General features: G+C 39.7%; 1 protein-coding gene across 1 annotated transcript in view; it reads right to left on the reverse strand.

Annotated features, from left to right (window-relative positions):
- The window catches only part of phlpp2 (PH domain and leucine rich repeat protein phosphatase 2), a 39,391-nt gene that overhangs the window by 7,532 nt on the left and 12,328 nt on the right, over window positions 1-19,531 (reverse strand). Inside the window, exons 4-15 of the mRNA XM_056381282.1 lie at window positions 15,170-15,360; window positions 14,193-14,318; window positions 10,727-10,881; window positions 8,602-8,748; window positions 6,555-6,785; window positions 4,765-4,967; window positions 4,546-4,606; window positions 3,794-3,889; window positions 2,948-3,103; window positions 1,516-1,716; window positions 351-513; window positions 132-262 (exon numbers count right to left, since the gene is read on the reverse strand). Coding sequence (XP_056237257.1) covers window positions 132-262; window positions 351-513; window positions 1,516-1,716; window positions 2,948-3,103; window positions 3,794-3,889; window positions 4,546-4,606; window positions 4,765-4,967; window positions 6,555-6,785; window positions 8,602-8,748; window positions 10,727-10,881; window positions 14,193-14,318; window positions 15,170-15,360 — 1,861 coding nt within the window. The remainder of the gene's footprint in view (window positions 1-131; window positions 263-350; window positions 514-1,515; window positions 1,717-2,947; window positions 3,104-3,793; window positions 3,890-4,545; window positions 4,607-4,764; window positions 4,968-6,554; window positions 6,786-8,601; window positions 8,749-10,726; window positions 10,882-14,192; window positions 14,319-15,169; window positions 15,361-19,531) is intronic.

Raw genomic sequence — 19,531 nt, forward strand, 5'->3', positions numbered from 1 at the left:
CAGTGATGCCAGTATGTGTCCAGACAACTACAGAATCTAAAGCCAAGGTGTTGGTGCTTATGTTTGATACTTGACAAATTTCAGTGAGTTACCTGCGACCTTTTTGAATGGGTCTGGCCTTTGTGACTCACCTGAAGAGGTTGAGGGTCTTGTGTTCCAGCATCAGGCTGCTGTTGCCTGTCAGGTCCAGCTCTTGCAGAGTAGCAGGCAGCGAGTCAGGCAGCTGGATCTCAGTCAGCTCATTACAGCTTAGATCTACAAGCTAACGTACAACACACACATGAGCTGAAGCAGGTATAATATAATCATACACACAGCATTTTGGCAAATTAAATCAGCACAAGTCTGACCTTGATCTCAGGCAGGTTGAGGATCTCTGGGAAGACAGTTATGTGGTTGGAGTGTGCTATGAGAGTGTGCAGTCTCTTACAGCTGGACACAGTGGAGGGGATAGTCTTTAACTTGTTGCCGCTTAGATTTAGCTCCTCCAGCAGCTCCAGCTTACTCAGCTTACTAAAGATATACAAAAAAGTCAGTGAAAAACTCCAGGGAGCAGAAAAAGTAGAATATTTATATGATTAATATGACCTTATAGGATATAAGTATATGTAAATAGCTTCTTAAGTAATGGTTCTTGTTAATAATAACAATAATAATGATAAAAAAACAACAATAAAAAATAATAACAGTAATGATAATTATGATATAATAATTGTCAAAACATCCAGTAAGTTAATGAAGGGCTTCCAACAAGGCAAAAACAGGATAATTAAATAGACACAAGACACAATAAAATTAACAGGACAAAATAATAAAAATGTTTAAATAAATACATTTAAATGTTTTAAAGTAACGTATAAGTCATTAAAAATGACTTACAAATAAAATTAATTACTGAACGACATGACAGCCAAAGTAACACCAGAATCATGCCATATATCCTTGGATGGCAGATTTCATTTATGTGCATGTCACATTATTTGGGCGATCTACCAGAAGGAATAACAGTGAATGATAGATACCTCCTGAAAATATTGACTGCAGCAGCAAAAAAAGCAATCTCTCATAAATGGTTATAGACCAACACACCTGCACTAGATAACAGGCTTGAAATTATCAGAGATTCATGAGAAGGAAAGACTGGCCTCCCAACCAAGACTGAGAAATGATTTATACAGTTTGATTGTATTTTTGCAAGATGGACAAAATTGATAATATATTTGTTGGAATAAGGAATATGGTTGGTAGCTTTTATCCCCTTATCCTCACTGCTTAAAATGTCATTTACCTTCATTCTGCAGTATACTCTGCCAGTCATGGAAACTTATAGACAAATTAAGTAGTGTTGTACAAAGACCCCCTGTACGTAATCCGTAATATATCATGTTTGGGGTTTGTGGATGTTGTGGATGTCAAGGTGGCTGGCAATGATGTTGTTTTTTGTTTGTATTTTTTCTCCTAAAAAAAAAACTAATAAAACTTAAGTCTTAATTAAAAATAGCCAAGGGAACACACCTGGCAGGGAAGGAGAGTAACTGGTTGTAGGCAATGTGAAGGACCCGCAGGTTCTGGTGTCCAACCAGCAGAGCACCACAGTTCTCATTCAGGTTGTTCCACGTCAGGTAGAGCTCCTGGAGTGTGCTGAGGCTCTCCTCTGATTGGCTGCTGGGAGGAATACTTTCCAGGGCATTGGCTGACACATTTAAGTATTTTAGGCTGTAGAAAAATAATAACATACATAACAACATAACATTATACATTAGTATAAATAGTCAGGATTGCATCAAGGGAGAGTATCCACCCATCCCTGTCTCGTTTACTTGAAGAAGTTTAAGCTAAAAATCTGAGGTCCCCCGTTTTTATGTACATGATGGATGAACAGAGGCATTATTGTAGAGTTATCTTCACATTAAAAATACTGAGCAAAGTATATTTCTGTGATTTTATCTATCCAAACAGACAAGTAAAAGCAGCAAATGTGCTAATGCTAGTGAACTTGGCCTCACCTCCTCCAGTGAACAGGATAGAGGACATACATAATGTTAGTGCAATGATAAATGTAGATGATGGAGGTCTTGGATCACAGTCCTGAATTTTTTTAGGGTTATAGAGGTTTTAGGGGCTTCACAATTTTCTAATTTCCACTCTGATTCTCATTGTACTGAAGAGGATACTCTAAAAAGAGACAGTTCATTTATCTCTGCAAGTGGAGACTTAATTTACATATTGTTGAACCCGCATATATAGGAGGGACAGTCATTTCACTGGTTCTTATGTAATAAGTGTTGTTAAGTCAGTGTCTGTAAATATCACATACTGAACAGCAATAAAACCTGTCCTTCTGGTCCAAAAATGAGAACAACAGAGTCAGGCATTGCATTGTCAGTGCAATGTTATCTCTGCAGGCTATAAATATTACAAGACTGTTGACATCTCACTGTACATATGAATATATGAAAAATGTTAGTTATTAACCTAGATTCTATAGTCAGACTTATACTGTTTCCATCAGCCATGAGTGTCACTACTTTCCCTTAGAAGCTGTACAGCTCTTAGAAAGCATATCAGGAAAACCATCATGCACAAAGCAGTTACTGCCATTATGCCTCAGCATTATAGACAGTAAAGTACATTAAAGCATTTGAACTGCTAATGGGTGTTAAGTGATTCCACACAGGAAATAGGAGGGCGAATGAAGCTCCAGTTACAATCTAGAACGCTCCAATGATCTTGACCACAGTCCCTTCATACAACCTATACTTCATGCCCCAAACAACACAAAGCTGCAATACGATAACTGTCAACTGCAACATAACAGTGAACACACTTCCAGTAAAAGTTTCAAAGCAGAGGAACCAGCTGATAAAAGACTCAGTTAAGAGTATAAATGGTCTTGGGGACAGTACGACAAAGGAAACACAAAGAGAAAAAGGGTTGAGAGACTCACTTTAAGGCTTTGTAAAAGAGACTCTCAGGGAGCTCAGCTAGCTTGTTGTGCTGGAGGTCTAGGGCTTCCAGAGGGACATGGTCAAGTAGGTCAGGCACTCTCTGCAAACGATTGTTCCCCGCCAGGAGCTTTCTCAAACTCAAGCTGTTGAGCAGTCTGTCAGAGGCCAGAAGAGACAAGAAAAAAGACAAGAAAAAAAAAGAACAGATGAACAAAAGCCAAGGAACCGAAGAACATCTTCAGACTTGTGCAGACTTGACTATTGTGGAGCTCGAGGGAGAGTTGTCAGACATGGCAACCCATGCTTACTAATCCATCAATGACATTTACAGCTTGGCTGCCCAAACAGATCAGCAGAGCATCTTTTTATTCTCTCCTGAAACCATCACAAAAGTCATGAGTGGGTACAGTGGATGGAGGAATATTATCTCATTTGCAAAAGCTTTTGTGATATCTCATTCAAATGCAAATGCCAATTTTGAAGGCTGGCAGTGAATAATGGTAAGCATGAGCCAAGCACTATAGGATGGCCACATTTTATTGTGGCAACCAAAAGACACAGATATTGCTTTCACAAAGAGCCTGATACAAGCTGTTATTGGTGCCTTGTTCTTTCAATGGTTCCACTACCATAACTAAATCTTCCAATGGGAATTATGAAAAGCAGTTTGGTATTAGAGTGAGCTGTTAAAAAGCACAACCATGTGTAATGAGGCACCTGATCTTCTAACTCTGCATAGGACAGCCAGCTGTTTATTACACAAGGCTGAATAAATTCATATTATGCAACATGAAAAAAATCTCGACAGAAAAGGTTCAGGATTAGTGGCAGAAAAGGCCAATAACCTGGAAGGAAGCTCAGACAGGAGGTTATGTGTGACGTCCAGCATCTCCATTTTTCTGCAGTCACACACCCAGTCCGGGAGGTACTCCAAAAGGTTCCTGTCTCAACACACACACACACACACACACAGTCACACACATAGAGAGACACACAGAAACACTCAAACTGAGCAGAGTTGTCATTTTATTTTTTAATTGTATGGGTGAGCAAACTGTAAATTGGAAGCCAAACTAATATCCTTAAGGGTTACTGAAGCATACAAATGATGTCTATCTGTATTTTAACAAAAATAATGAATTTAAATCGGGGGTTGACTAGAAAAGGGACTGACATACTAGCATTTTCTGCCTAAGTATACAATAAGCCTACTGCAATCCAGTTATGAACACAAAAATGAAATAGCCTTAAATGCTATGTATGGGTCAAAGGTCTATACCAAGTCAATCCAGTCTTAGAGACAAGGGCTGAGGGTCTCAGGATGTACTGCCTTAAACATAATAACATAGCAAATATTGCAGATTTGGGGGTTTTGAGTTGTCAGACAAAAAAAGTCCAAATAGTTGTTTACAACAGTTGACATTATGAGTATTGTAAATACTGTGAAACTTCACTATATTTGATCGTCGAAAAGGCTTTTATGCTATGTGTCTGATTAGATTAATTAAAATATGATAAAAACAACTTTTTTAGACCTCAGAACCTCTGCTCAAAAACGAGAAAAAATGACTGCTTCTTATTCCCAGCCAGAACTCACTGTGATAGTTCCATGTGTGTCAGTTGGTTAGGGACTGGATAGATGTTGACTGTTGTGAGGCCTGTGGGCAGATAAAAGCAGCAATCAGCAGCTAAACATCTGGACCATTCATATGTGTGTTTATAAGATAAATGTATCACTAGGGAGAAAGGCCTGAACACACAGACAAACAGACAGTCGTGCAATAATAGCAGCTAGCTGACACTCTGTGTGACTCACGGTTGCTGCTGGCATGAAGCATGCGCAGTGTGAAACCGCTGAGTGTGAGTGTCCCCAGCTGGTTGCGCTGGCAGTGCAGAGTCTCCAGGTTGCAGATGGAGCTCAGGTCTAGTGAGTCCAAGCAGTTGTCCCGTAAGTCCAGCTGGGTCACCTGGCTCACTGCGTCTGGACTATCACTTTTCACACAGCGCAGCCCATTCAGCCTACATCCAACAGAGAGTACAAGGGATTAAATATTACTGGTTATTACCGCTGGAGCAGAGGTGCAAACCTTTGATGGAAAGTTGTTGTCCCATCTAACAAAATGTTTTGTGCTGGAAGTACAATGTGCAAAATGTGGTATGTCACATTTGCTAAAATTAGACAAATTAAAATAGTATTATGGTATTTGTGATTGCAAAATTAGCAGGTTAAATATTCCTTCCACCTTTAGACAATTAGGTTCACAATGACAGATCATCTCATACATGACTGAGGGACAATTGCTATTACTGTGGCTAAATATTTCTAAAATTCCTAAAAATGTACTTCTATTTTAGTGGAATTGGACTCTGTACAATATTTTTTTTAAATTATGTAAAATTACCTTAAAGCTCATTTTTATCTGCATGTCATCTTGCTTGGAGGTGTTATAGAAGCCAGAAGCAATAACATGCATTCTTTTCCTCAAATTATTTGAAAATATGGTGAGAAGCATGCAAATAAATCAACAAACATAGTAGCACTCTTCTTAGGGCCAATTAGTGTGAATTTGAAAATGCTGAAATTAAACAATTACACATTTAACAGAGGTTACACACATCAGTCCCTCAGGCTTGAAAATCAATCAGTAGCATCCAAGAGGTAACTCCATTGACTCCCCCTCAGTATCATTTTTTTTTAAAATCAGATCTGCCTTTTCATATTTGGTAATCTACACTTTAACAGTTTTCATACAGTCAACAAAGAGCGGAGAAATTCCGAGTTCATGACTGTCAGGAAAGGCACTTTGCTGAGGTCCAGGTTCTTCTTGATCTCATCTATCCTGTTAATAAACAACAACTTCTCTTTTATGAGAGCTGCCAGCCCACTAATCCACCACAGATGTACCTTGCCCTCATAAATAGTTTGCCACTGCCAAACCACAACTTCTCTCCCAAGGTTGAATTATTAGCTGGCTGTGGGTGGAGCAGTGGTTGCCGGTTTGATCCCCAGACTGACAGGAAAATCAATGAGTCGACGTTTCCCCTCCTTCCTTTATCTGCCAAAGAGGTTCCCTTGAGCAAGACACTTAGCCCCCAGCTGTTCCTGTGGAGCTGCTAAGAAGCTAACAACTACGTATGACTGTAGCTCTGGGCAGCTCCCAGGTGTGAGTGTAGGAGCGAAGCAGGGCAATGCAGAAAAAAACATTTGTGCTCAGCAAACCTGGCATCTATAAATAAATGTTAAATAAAAAAAGGTGAGGCTTAGAGGAGTGGTGGGGAATGGAGGAATGGCTGCGGTTTAGACTAGTCTTTGTGTCAGGACATTTATCTCTCTGTCGATGCTGGAAAGAGAAATAAAAAGAGGAGATACATGGCAGTGTAGGAATATTCTCCACCTGTACTTCCATTTGCCGAATGATTGACAGTGACAGGGGCTCCCTTTAGTTTCCAGATCACATACTGACCCAACATTATCTACACAATGACAATAGCTATATTGAGAGAGGAGGAAGAGAAAGATGAGCGGAATAGGAAAGAAAGAGGCTACACAGAGACAGTGCACTATGCAGAGGCTGAGCGCTGTTTGTTCCCAGGCTGGCCTCTTACCGGAGGTCGATGTTTTTCAGGTGGCTCAATCTGGCCAGAGTGCACAACTCCAGACTCTCCACTCTGTTCCCAGCCATGGCCAGCTTGTCCATTGCACTCAATCTCTCCAGCACAGCAGGGATATGAGAGAAGTTGTTGAAGGAGAACCCCAAGCTGTTGAGCTGGGGCAGGCCACCCAGCTCTTCAGGCAGCGAGCTGAGGTGGTTTCCATCCAAAGACAGCGTCTGCAGGCTACAAGATGAAAGGTCAAAACAGTCATGTTTTGCTTTCGCTCCTACTTCAAAGAGTGGTCAAAAACTGCTTGTGTTCATTTGTAGTTATAGTCATTGTCTGCTGGGCAACATCCTACATTAGGTAGAAACACAGGATGAAAACTAGTGTGACTTATTGTCCTGACTTAATCTGATTGCATAACAAACTATTTCAATTTTATGCATTTCACTGACTCCCTAAAAAACCTAAATCCAGATTTTATGAGGACATGCATTATGTGTAATAAAAAATAATATGAGATAAATGAAGAAAAGCAAATCCAAATAGCATTATACAAATAAAAAACATAAAAAAAAAAGAAATAAACAAGATTTTAAAAAACGATATCACAGCAAATAAATCATTCTCTTTCGTATTTCTGATTGAACACTGATAATATCACTCTTAGTTGGAAAACACTTAAACAGGGCAACACACTGTGTTTTCTGTTTGCTAATTTGTTTTCAATGTTATTTTCAATGTTGTTTCTCTTCTGTTGATTTGCTCTGAAAATATCATTGTGCTGAGACTAATTTCTGAGGGGTAGAACAAATATGTCTATTTGTCTGATTATGTTATTATATTATAATGAAGTATATTAAATTTTGTGCTGAATGCACCTATGGGGCATTTTGTGATTATTGGGGGCCAAGCAGTGAAGCTCCGTAGGAACCCATTGTGTTTCTACCTTTTCTTTATCTTCTTTTTCTTCTTCTGCCAGCCCCTAGAACCACACGGTAAAAAGTTTTGAATTTTGGCAATTGGGAAGTCTCCCATTACACTTTTCACAAAGTTTCACCTCTGTGCCTCAAGCACCCTAGCGCCACCAAAAGGTCAAAGTTGGGTGTATGTAATGCATGTAAATTTTTAAAAATTATGCCCGATATTCAAAACTGAAAAACCACTGAATTCCTTGGATGAAGCAGAGTTCAATCCCTCAATGATGTCAATTTCAATTTCAAATTTGATTTTTCCAACATATTGGATTTTATTTGAAAGTGTTTTTTTGCCACTGCTTGGACAGACTTTGTCCAATCTTCACTTAAATTGGCACAGATGATCTTTAGACCAAGCCTCAAAAAATTTATGACATGGATTTTTGATTTTCGAAAGCGTTCGTCTGTCACGACCAATCACAAACTGCGGCAAAGCCACAACACAGGAAGGGAGGTCATACCTTGGCAACGCTTTTATCTATTGAAACTAAATTGGGAACATGGTTTGGCAAACCCATTTTGAGGAAGCCCAAAATCCAAAGTTGGTAATAATCTTCAGACCAAGACTCAAGAAAGTTATCACATGGATTTTTGATTTGCGAAAGCATTCAACCATAACAGCATCAAAATTGGCGGCAAAGGTGCAAAACAAGAAAATCTCAGCCAGTCTTTAATAAACAGGCGTGAAACTTGTTGTGAGTGCTTACAACCATGCTCTTGACATAATGACATCATGTTTCCATGGCAACTCTGGCCTGCTGGACTGCTTGGCCCCCACATTGCTGCTTGCAGCTATATTATTTGTTGTTTCATGCTTAATACGAAACTCGCATACACAGGTGTCATTATCTCCTTTGAAGGTGGCACGAATTGCAATTTGTGCAGGGTTTCATTGTGTGGTTGTATTTAGGATTTATGTCTTATGGAATTTGTTGGTGCACTTTTTCATGTGCTGCTATAAATGTACAGTTCTAATATCAAATAGAATCCTAACTTATATCCTAATGCATATATTAATATACTGTGTGTAATGTATGAAGTGAATGCTTACTATGTTTGTGTGTGTTACCGTGTCACACCTTTGAAGGTTGCCTATCTGTACAGGGACAGTGTGGAGATTATTACAGGAGAGGTTGAGCTCAGTCAGGGTGAGGATCTCACACACACATTCAGGGAATACTCCCAAACGGTTGTGAGACAAGTTCAGGCTCTTCAGCTGGGAAAACCTAAACAAAGACAGAACAGCTTGATGGACCTTCAGCACATATGGGGTGACAGCAAAAAAATCTGCAAAAACAAATAACATCCTCTTCTTTCTTGTTTTGTTTATTGTGATTTTTCAGATTTTTGCCTATCTCATTTAGTAAAACTAAATCGATAATATCTGTGTTATAACATAGCCTAATGTTCCTGGATGGATCTTCCAATATCTGGCAACACTTGATTAAGATGATGCACTGTCCCTTTGCCAAAAAAGGGTAAATTTCTCTGTGGAATATTCTATGAGACAGATGAGCACCAGGTATTAGCTTGTCTCATCTGCAAAGCTATTTGCTGAGCCTCAGGAGAATGCAGTGGACAAAGGATGTGGATAGAAAAGAACACATATGGTAAACTAACAGCTGAGGCTGAACCACAGTTGTTGAAATCCATGGTGAACACTGTGGAAAATTAGATACTGTAGATTCATTCCCCACAGGTCCACTGTGGGAGTTTTGTGCTGTTATTTGTGCTTCAGGCTTGTACCATGTTATTAAGACAGTTTAAAAAGCAGCTGGAAAGAACAGCCAGCAGCAGGCAAGAAAGGACAGTGTTCACATTGAAAAAGTATTCAAATCACCCCCATTGGAGAAATAGTATTATTAGCTGATGCCATAAATAGATTTAAATTGGCCAGTCATACACTGTTTCACTACATTTGATGAAGATGATCTAGATGATCTAAAGTACTCTACTGATGTGTGCTTGTTTTGTTAATAAATTATGTTGTCATCTCCTACGGTCTCAGCTGGCTGTTTCAAATAAAAAATACATCCCATGCATCAATTCTGATGTGTGTGTGTAAACATTTGTAACACGTGTCCAAGAGACTGGACTGTGATGAATGAGGTGGTGCCGTGCTGCTGCACAGTCAGATCTTCCATATTAACTCTATGTTCCTCTTGTTCCCCCAGGTGCTGTGAGTGGTGGAGGTGGCTGCCATGAATCACAACACTGGTCAGAGTACAGACCATCTGCTTTAATCCATGCTTATTCTTACTAAATTTACAGACAAAAAGAGGTGAGCACCAAAAACAGAGGGGTGTAAGACGCTAAAGTTTAAATCTTCTTCTTAGCAAGTAGCAGAATAGGCCCTTACATAATATAATATATTCAGTAATACCATAGTACACGCACACACACCAAGCCAACCACTAATGCTGGAGGCATACAACGGGAACTAGAGGGCTTGGAGATGATTAACACTTAGTAGCACTGCATCTATTCATAAATCCATCTAGTTTAAATAAGCTCAGTTTCCTATGCAGAACTGGACACAAAGCTAAATTCTTGTGTGGAACTCACTCTGTTTCCATCCATCTGGCATAAATGAAAGAGGATCATAAGCTGTGTGATGAGCAAGAGATGTGATGGTTACATAAAGAGCATCACAAAAATCATGTCACAGTATAACAGTGAAACAGCTGAGTAGCTGGAAAGTTGGCGATTATAATTGTGGAAGACTTGTGGTGAGCGACATACTGCAGCTTTACTGTAGCACTCTTTCAGAGGTCAAGAGCATATGTTTTTATTTTTTATTATTGCAGGAAATGCAACAATAAAGTCAGGAGAAATTATGCTTTGACTATCAAACAATGCAGCACTGTCTTAATGAACAAATTCAATAATAACAAAAGGTTTTATGTCATTATAAGCCAACTCTAGCTAATTTTTTGATCCGTTAGTTAAGTTAAGTTAAGACCACTGCTGAGCTTTCCTCAGGCAAAGTTTAACTGGTTTGACTGATGACAGCACTGAGTCAGCTACAGCACCTTACTGAAAATTCAGTAAAGATTCTCTTTTGTGCTGAAATATATTTCAGCAAGGCAAATATCCTCCATCATAAGGACACGATCCTGAGTTCTCGGACTGAACGACAATGTCCTTTGTTCCATTCCTTTATTGAAAATTGTAAAATTCTGCAGGTTAAGAATGTGTGATTACCTGGGGAGATTGAGCAGGCCTCCAGGGCCCTGCAGGCTCATGAAGTTGTGTCGCAGGTTGAGATGGGTGATGTCCTGGCTATAGAACAGATACTCAGGCACTGCTTCCAGACTGTAGCAAGACAGATCCACCATGCTGACTGTCTGAGACACCACCTATACACCCATACAGACACAAGCCACAGAAATTAACCACCAAAAACAGACATCAAAACTTTTCTAAAGTTTTTGAAATAACACTTTTCAGAAGTGGCACAACTACATAGTTGTCAGGAGAAATTTCTAAAATTAAGAACTATGCCACCTAGCTCGCTTTAGCTACCACCTTCTGCTTTATTCAACAACTAGCCATTAGCTATGTTATCAATATACACATCTGCATTTTCTCATTAAAGTAAATTGGTTTGACTTGTAATTTATCCTCACATGGCATTAAGATCTTTACAATATATGACCAAAATAAATCAAATTTTAATGACTTCCTCTCAGGCCAAATCAAATCAAATTTTCAAAAAAGCCAGCATTTTCCCTTGACCCATTATATTAAGAAAATGAAACTACTTTCCTTCTTGCACATGAATACTAAGAGCCTTTGATCAACACAGTCAGGGAGCAACCTTACCAACACCACATGCCTTGTGGTGAATTCCAGCTCAAAAATACACCAGTAGGCTCCACTACTTAAAGAGTCTTTACCTTACGTAAATTGTGACAATGGACAGTGGAACCAACTATATTGCGTCAGATTATACAAGCATCCAAATGCCTTGTAAAGAAATTTCTTCAGACAGATAATGCCCCAGTTTCCAGAGCAATAAAGTTTATCTTTCAGGGGAAACACACTGGTTGTGAATTAAATGGCAAACAGACTAACTCCAATATGAGCCAATTACAGTTGCCAATTTATCAGGTACACCTATCTAAAACTAATGCAGTCTCATACAACAGCCCTGCAATAATTCCTAACATAATGAAGATTATAATGTTCAGTTTTCCTTGAAAACCAAAGCTTATGCTCATTTTGAAGGCTGTAGTTGGTTGTACTGTCGAATTGCATTGTGTTAGGCTAAGATAGTAGTAAGCCCCCAAGGAATAAACACTGGATGCACAATGTTCGCACAAGGAGCAAAACTAACCTGCATGAGTGTCGAGAAGTGTGTGATTGCATCTCCATGTGTGATTTTGTGCTTGTTTTAGCATTGTTCAAATCTCAGTCTGCTCTCCCTCCATCATTTCAGAGATGACTGTCTGAGGACAGTCTCCTCCATTAACTACAGTGCTGCACACTGTGCAGCAACCCAGAAAATGGGACGGCCGCTCAGCAGAGCGTGACATCGCGTCACTGCTTTTAGAGATGTCAAAGACAAAACAGCACATCTCCCACAAAACAACTCATCTGCCAGCCACTTTAAAAAGCAACTCCTCTTTAAAAAACAGTAATTAAGTGATAGGAGAGTGAGTGATGGGCACAGATTGACAGAGAGGAATTAAAGCTAGAAAAGAAAATAGGACAGATTAGCTGTTTTAGATTATTTGCATAGTAATTAAACCATGTTAATGTGAAACATTTTAAAGCAATGTGATGAAGGAAGATGACAAGGACAGAGAACACACTGAAAGGGGAGAAGGTCCATCGAAAATAACAGCTGTGTTGGAAGGGAATAAAATCTCATAGCATGAATGGAGGCTCAGTGATTTGTACCAATTACTGTGGTCAACAAATATACTACACAACGATTCAGTGATTCATACATGGAACTGGATCATTTCCTGTAGAGCTGAGAAACCAGGACAGTCTCATTTTGTGTGGTTAACAAACTTGCACAACTAGCACTTTTGACCACAGCTAAACTTATCACATTTCTGAGTTGTTAACAGGACAGCTGAAAATCTCGTCAGCTGGCTGCTTTTGCCATTTTTTAAGGAATATCTAGTCCAGCCAGACAGCACTGATCAATATTTCCAGTCCTGTGAGCTGTCACACTTAAAATCTCATGATGCCACTGACCGTGGCTGCAATAGTTCCTCCTTCTCTGTGGAGTCTGATTTTTTAAACACTAAGGAGTGTCTTTATACCGTGTTTCTGATGGTAACTGAATAATGATTTACACTGTTATTTATTAACTACACACACAACTTTCGCTGACATATAGGTGGGGTTACGCTTTCAATACAGTTTGTAAATTACAACTTATAAAGTTGAATCTTGACGTCATCTATGTTCTTGTATAATGGAGCAGTCATGTGTAACTTTTACCCAGTTTTTGAGATATACCTTTCTTGTTTAGCGACTTTCATCTGGAAAACACTACTTTTTCTTTGGTAATATATTAAAATGTATATTTCCTCTTCCTCTCATTTGCAATAAACGGCACCAATTGCTAGTGAGCCAAAAAATCAATGTAACATAATTAGTTTAAAAATGCAAGTAATCTAGAGAAATATATTTCACACATTCTGAGTTACTATAAATACAAATTGTGATATTTTGCTCTATAATGTATCTCTACGCTCCCGAACTCTTATCCTGCATGCTCATTTTGAAGTCCCCAATGCACATGCTGATTCACTCTCTCTCTCTCTCTCTCTCTCTCTCTCTCTCACACACACACACACACACACACACACACACACAGACTCTTACAATTTATGCAATCTAGCATAAACACTGGCCCAAATCCACCAAAAACCTTCATCAGTCATCATCCCCAGTCTCCATAGAAACCTCTCATCTAAGTCTCAGCCTAAACACAGTGCGCTAACAGGCAACTCTAACCCAGTAATCCATACCACCATGGTAGAGAGATATCCTGGACTTAGCATGAATCTGCAACTAATTGGATTGTCTTTTTTTCTGTTGGCTTTCTCCTTCCATAGCTAATTGTATGCTGGCTCTGTCTCAGTGGAGGTTCTCATTGAGGCTGTTCAGCTCCAGGAAGGAGCTGCAGCACAATAGCCATTAATTAGGATATTAGAGACAAAGAAAGCTGAGCAGAACAGACACAATGAACTTTTTGAAGAGCAGCTGCGAAAACCTGGCAAGATTTTCTGATAGATGCACAGTATATAAAACACATACAAAAATGTGTTTGGGTCATTCAGCATCATCTAATCTATAGTGACTTATATAACAAAAACTCTACTGCTGAGGGCTGTAGTGTCCTCTAAGCGAAGTAAAAAAGATAAACTATACTATACTATACTATGTGAATATGGGTATGCTGTTCAATCAATGCCAGACACTGCTGAGAGTCTGCCTCTGTGGAGCCAATCAGACACACTCAGACAGGCGGTTTCTGATTGGACGACTCAAAAAGCAAAAGGCAACTGTAGTCCCAACATCTAATCTCTGATTTAAGTACAAGCCCAGTGGGAGTAACCGGAAACAAAGTTGCTGAGAGAAAACATAGGAGACACATATTGTGTACTACACACACAGTAACACTCACTCTTTGTCTCTTGCTTACTTTTGATGCCTGCCGATGCCATCGCTGGTAGTCTGCAAGTGTGTCAAAGTTGACAAAGTATGTCTGGGCCTGTGATCCCGCAGAGCTGAACATCAGACAGTGTTGCCTCCGCTTCACCTCCTCCACCTCAATAAAAAGACAATATACAGATATGATAAGGAGGAACCCTGCAAAAGTCAACACAAATGGAAAATGATGATTATCATAAATCAATATTACAGTGATGGTAAAAGGAGTAAAAAATTGTAAAACAATAAATACATTTTTAGTTCTTATACATCAGTATATGCTGTTTCAGTGTTCATTTTGTGATGACACATGTTGTTGCAATTTAGATTTCTGCTATACAACTGTTCACTTTGTATAATTCACCAACACCTGTAAATAGACTTTAATGTGTAAAATTGGAGCCTTTAAGGGAAATTTTTGATAATACAAAGCAAAAGAAAATAAGGGGAAAGGGGGCATCCCTGTCTGAACACCATCTAGGGGAGTTGCAGTTATATAGTATTACCTACTAGACTATCAAGCTCCTTGTTGTTTGGGCTTTTAGAGATATACTGAAAGTAATTTAGAGTGAACTTTTTTCACTTAAGACTACAGCTTTGCCAAGTTTTGAGATCCAAGGTTTTCAACTATATTCTGTCAAAGACTGGAGATTACAGGTTTTCATTATAATAAAAAGGTTACTTTATTAGTTTGTGATTAAAGGAAAAACCGCTGTATTTTCTCAAGTTGGAAAGACAACCTGTATGTACTCTGTTGCCTAAACAGCCTAAAAGATTGAGATGCAATACTTTAGATGACACAGTTCTGCATGTGCAGAGTGCATCATCTTTTAACTCTATCCAGCTGTTCAACACAGCTGTGTTGTTGTAGAGTATCTATACTCAGCCTGGAGCATAGGCTCTGCCCAGGGGAAAGTGAAAGGGTAACACTGTTTGAGTTCAACTGACCACCAAACACTGAACTCTCACCTTTCCCCCCACCAGGGGTAAGATGTGCATCTTCCCAGTCAGGCTGTCTTTCACAGAGGCCACGATTAGACAGGTGCCACAGAGAATGACCTGCCGTTCTGCCCACTTGTGCAGCTGCGTCTTGCCCTTCCTGACGCTGAATACGCCTTTTAGCAAAGTGCGCTCTTGCTGGTCTGCATTCACTGGATGTTCTGGAAGAAAAACCCACACACAGAGGTTAGTGTAGATCTACAGACATCGATCTAATGCACGAGGACCCCCACCCCTCCTGTGAGAATTAAATAATGAATAGCAAATGTTCTGCAGTTGACAACAAGATGGAGGTTTCCAGAAAATGAAGTCACATAGATACTCACAGGTCACTATGATATCACCCATAGAGTAGTCAACTCCTCAGCATAGTAATTCCAGGAACTGGTCTTACATCAGCCCTAAGGATGGACACTGCCCATATTATCGCATATACTGTACATCTGGATAGATCTCACTGAACGATAACAAGTTTAACCTTACAGTAAGCGAAAGGAAAGGTGTATCCATTAACTCCATTATTAAAAATCTATTGAATTAAACCTATATCAGAGTTCTGCTGTTCAACACATTTAGGGCAATTTGTTGCATAAAGCTTCAGGCTCAGGTTGAAGTCAGGTTTGATTACTTTAAATTTAATTTACTGAGAATCTTTTCTCTTTCTCTGTATAACCGTACCAACCATCTGCATCCAACTCATGTCATACATTGCAAGAAGGTGCACAAAGAGTAAAAGAGACAAGTCGTGTAGTCACTGTGTTATTTTAGCCTGGTGAGCTAATGGTCAGTAATGAATGATATAAACAAAGAATAGCTTAGTGTTTTGGGTTGGGTTCAGGTCTTATTCGGCAGTACCAGTCAGGTTCAGTCAGGTTGAGTCTGTAATACATGGCTGTGGGCCGCGTTTAGGTGTCAGTTGTCTGAGCCATAACGTCTCAAAGGATTATTGCAATTAAGGATCCAAGCTCTTTTCTTCATAATACACACAGAAAAAAAAAAAATCCCCCTCCCTCACAGGTCTTAACAGATGAGACTTGGATTTGAGAAATCAACATGCCAGTCAACACATCAAAGCTGAGGTGAACAGCAGGCAAACTGCCAAAGTGTCCTGTGAATGCTGTAGGAAAATATGTCCATCTCTTTCCTTCACATGCTTTCTCTGTGTCGATCCCAGTGCTGTCCTAACCTGGAAGAAGTATTAGCCATATTGATGAATGAGTCAGGGTTTTGTCACATTAGACTTCACTCTCTTCAATTCAATTACGCCAACTTGCACAGCAGGGAGCCTTAGCTGACCCCTGCTGAAGAACACACCAGACAGCAGTGCTGCTGTCTCTGCCAGGCTTCAAGTACAATCAGGTTAATGGCAGGTCAAATAAGCACAGAGGAGACACGGCCTCAGCCTCTTGTCCGCTGTTGTTAACTTTTTCTCAAACCAACCAACCCACTCACTGGCAATCTGCTCTCTCTCTCTCTCTCTCTCTCTCTCTCTCTCTCTCTATCTCTTTCTGTCTGACTTGCTCTTTCTCTCCACCTTCCCCTTCACTTCACAAGGGCATCCAAATGAAATGAAAGCCTCCTCATGTTTTTCTTCACCAGGGAAACTGATAATGAACAAGCCAAGTGCTTCTGACAACAAACTGGCTGGCTGGCTGGCAGATCTTTAGCAGTGGCTGATCCTTGGGTGTCACCTCACTCTGAGAGAAAACTAGATACACAAACCCTCAAAGGATCAGTGCTGGGTAGAGTGATCCAAAAAGGGGAAACACCTGGACTGTAGGTCGGTGCTTTTTCGGTATCAATCAAAATAGCTTGGATCAAATGCTTGCTCATACCCTTATTTAATCAAACAGCTCCATAGACTCCACTGTATTTGGGCAGTTCTTGATATGGTTGCTCTTGTTATTTAACATTTGAGAAGGCAAAAGATTTGACAGAACATGTTTATATTCCTCCAAGTAAGCTATCAAAATCATTTTGGTATTGATACCGAAACACAGGTATTGTATTGGCACTAGTACAAATATATTTCAAACGATACCCTGTCCTAGTGGAGATTAAGAAATATAATATATTTCTGTGATTGCCATTTCCTGTGTATCACTGTGTGAATATGAGGAATTACTATCATTATGAGGATCATTATATCTGCACAACTGACAGCTGAAAGAGTAAGTTAGAATAAACCTATAACCTAAACCAATATAATAAATTCAATAAAACAAGTAATTAAGCAAAACATTCGCCCACTGCAGTGTGCACATCAACAAACTCATCTTCGTGCACCCACTCGCTACAAACTGACACAGGTTGTAAGGATGCTCACTGGCACAGTGCATCACCAGAAACAAGTGCACTCCACACCTAGCTTTGTTATGCTGTCAAGGGTCTACGTTCTTGAGAATACTACCTGTAGGAAGTTAACACACAGTCTGGTTTGGTCTACTTTATCAATATTCTGAACATCCATACTGCAAGCAGGTATGATTAGACAACCCTAAAACCAGCAAGAAGTGGTTTGGTTAAAGATTCAGCAACCGTCCATTTCATCACAGGTAATATCTCATTCTACAAACTACATTTGTTTTACTAAAGCTTCTCTGGATTTAGATGACATTGTTCATCTAACAAGAACAGATATGACAGATAAATATCAACAAGCCTGTCAACAAGTCTGTCTGAGGACTGAAGGGCGATGGGCAGCTGTCATAGTAAACAGACGTAGTGGAACTAGCAGAGTAAGTACTTCACAACCCAGTGAAGCATTGGCATAAAGGCAGGCACTAGCTCAAGTGATCTGGCACTGGTTTGCTGGTTTCTATTAATTTCTTTAAAGGAGTGGTAGCGTACACATGTAATTTAAACTCCACACTTTAAGACAGACAACTTTTTTTTTTTTGTGTGAGTGTACTGACATTGACACATACTAAGAACCACCCCTGCTGGCAGCGGCAGACTGTGGTTTTAGTGTAACTGAGTAATTTCTAGGTTAATATTGAAATCTTAAGTGTTCTGAGCGTGAGAAAACAACAATATGCATGCCCAAAGACTTGAAAACGAAAGCAATGTCAATGGGGGCTGACTGCCTGTTGTCCCACTGCTTTGTTTGTTCATAATGAGGTGACAGAAGTTAGTATTTCTCAAGAGAGCAACTGTTGTCACCATGGATGAAGTGCATTACCGTCTAAAGCAAAAAATTTAAGGTCTGCCTTTTAATGAAAACACTTCGCGATTGAACGTCTCGATACCCACCCTCTGTGGGATATAGTTATGAAGCAAACTGATGGTAAAAATAATCGCAGATTCAAGGTAGGGGTTCTCCAGGAAAAATTTGCTAACTGCTAGCCTGACAAAGAAGGTGTTTTTTTTCTTTGTGAGGGTGTTATTCAGAGGGAATGGAACCTGGTCAAGAACTGTCATCTACAAAAAATGCAATTAAACTGGGCTGGCTCAACAGAGCAATGGGTAACAGGTATGTGCTCAGTCAGATTACCACATTAATTAAACTGTAGAAAATGTGAAAAGGCACATTATGTCTTGTAAAATTGTGTAATTTTCTGTTTTTGCAACTCATCCAAAATTGTTCTACTTTTTTTTTTTTGCGCTTCCATATCAATACAACCATCCGTCTGAAAATCTTTGGCCTATTTATGAAATCAAGTCCCAGCCATAAAGAGACAGCTTCTAAAACAAACATTGCACGCTATCCCTCAAGGTCTGTGGGGCTGTTGCTAGGGAAACAGGTTGCTCACAAAATCAAAGTCCAATGTGAGTTGGTAAACCTCTATACTGTCTCTACCAACCTCTGGCTGCTCTGAGGCAAACCAGCCAAATCAGTCCCATCAGTCCCATCCCACATGATGACGAATAATGTTGACCATTTCCCGTGGCTCCAGAGGGGTTTAGTGACATGGCCATAAGTGTTGTGTAACACTGTTTTCTGTTGATGTTTTTGACCGAGCAATGGGAGGCCCATGGAGCTAGGCCACAGAGAGGCTGTGCAGCTTCCAATGAATTAATCAGAAACCTGAGTCCAACATCCTCCTTGGAGAAGCTGCCAAACCACTGGGACAGTGTGACAAGTGACAGATCAGAGAGTCGACTGTACAACTTCTTCTCTCTCCTCTGTTCATCCCAAGTGTGTGGCTTTCACTCGCCTGCAAACTCAGAGACATCTCACTTCACATGGCATGGCTTATCACTGAAGAATTAAAATGGACAAAGACACAGATGAAACAACGGATAGGAGACATGATAAGACATGATGTGATTGGTTGATAAAAAAAAGAGAGGAAGTGATTCAGGAACTTGAAGAGGGTGGAGGGCTAGTAA

This window comes from Seriola aureovittata, chromosome 1 (assembly GCF_021018895.1).
Source record: "Seriola aureovittata isolate HTS-2021-v1 ecotype China chromosome 1, ASM2101889v1, whole genome shotgun sequence".
Classification (NCBI taxonomy): Eukaryota; Metazoa; Chordata; class Actinopteri; order Carangiformes; family Carangidae; genus Seriola; species Seriola aureovittata.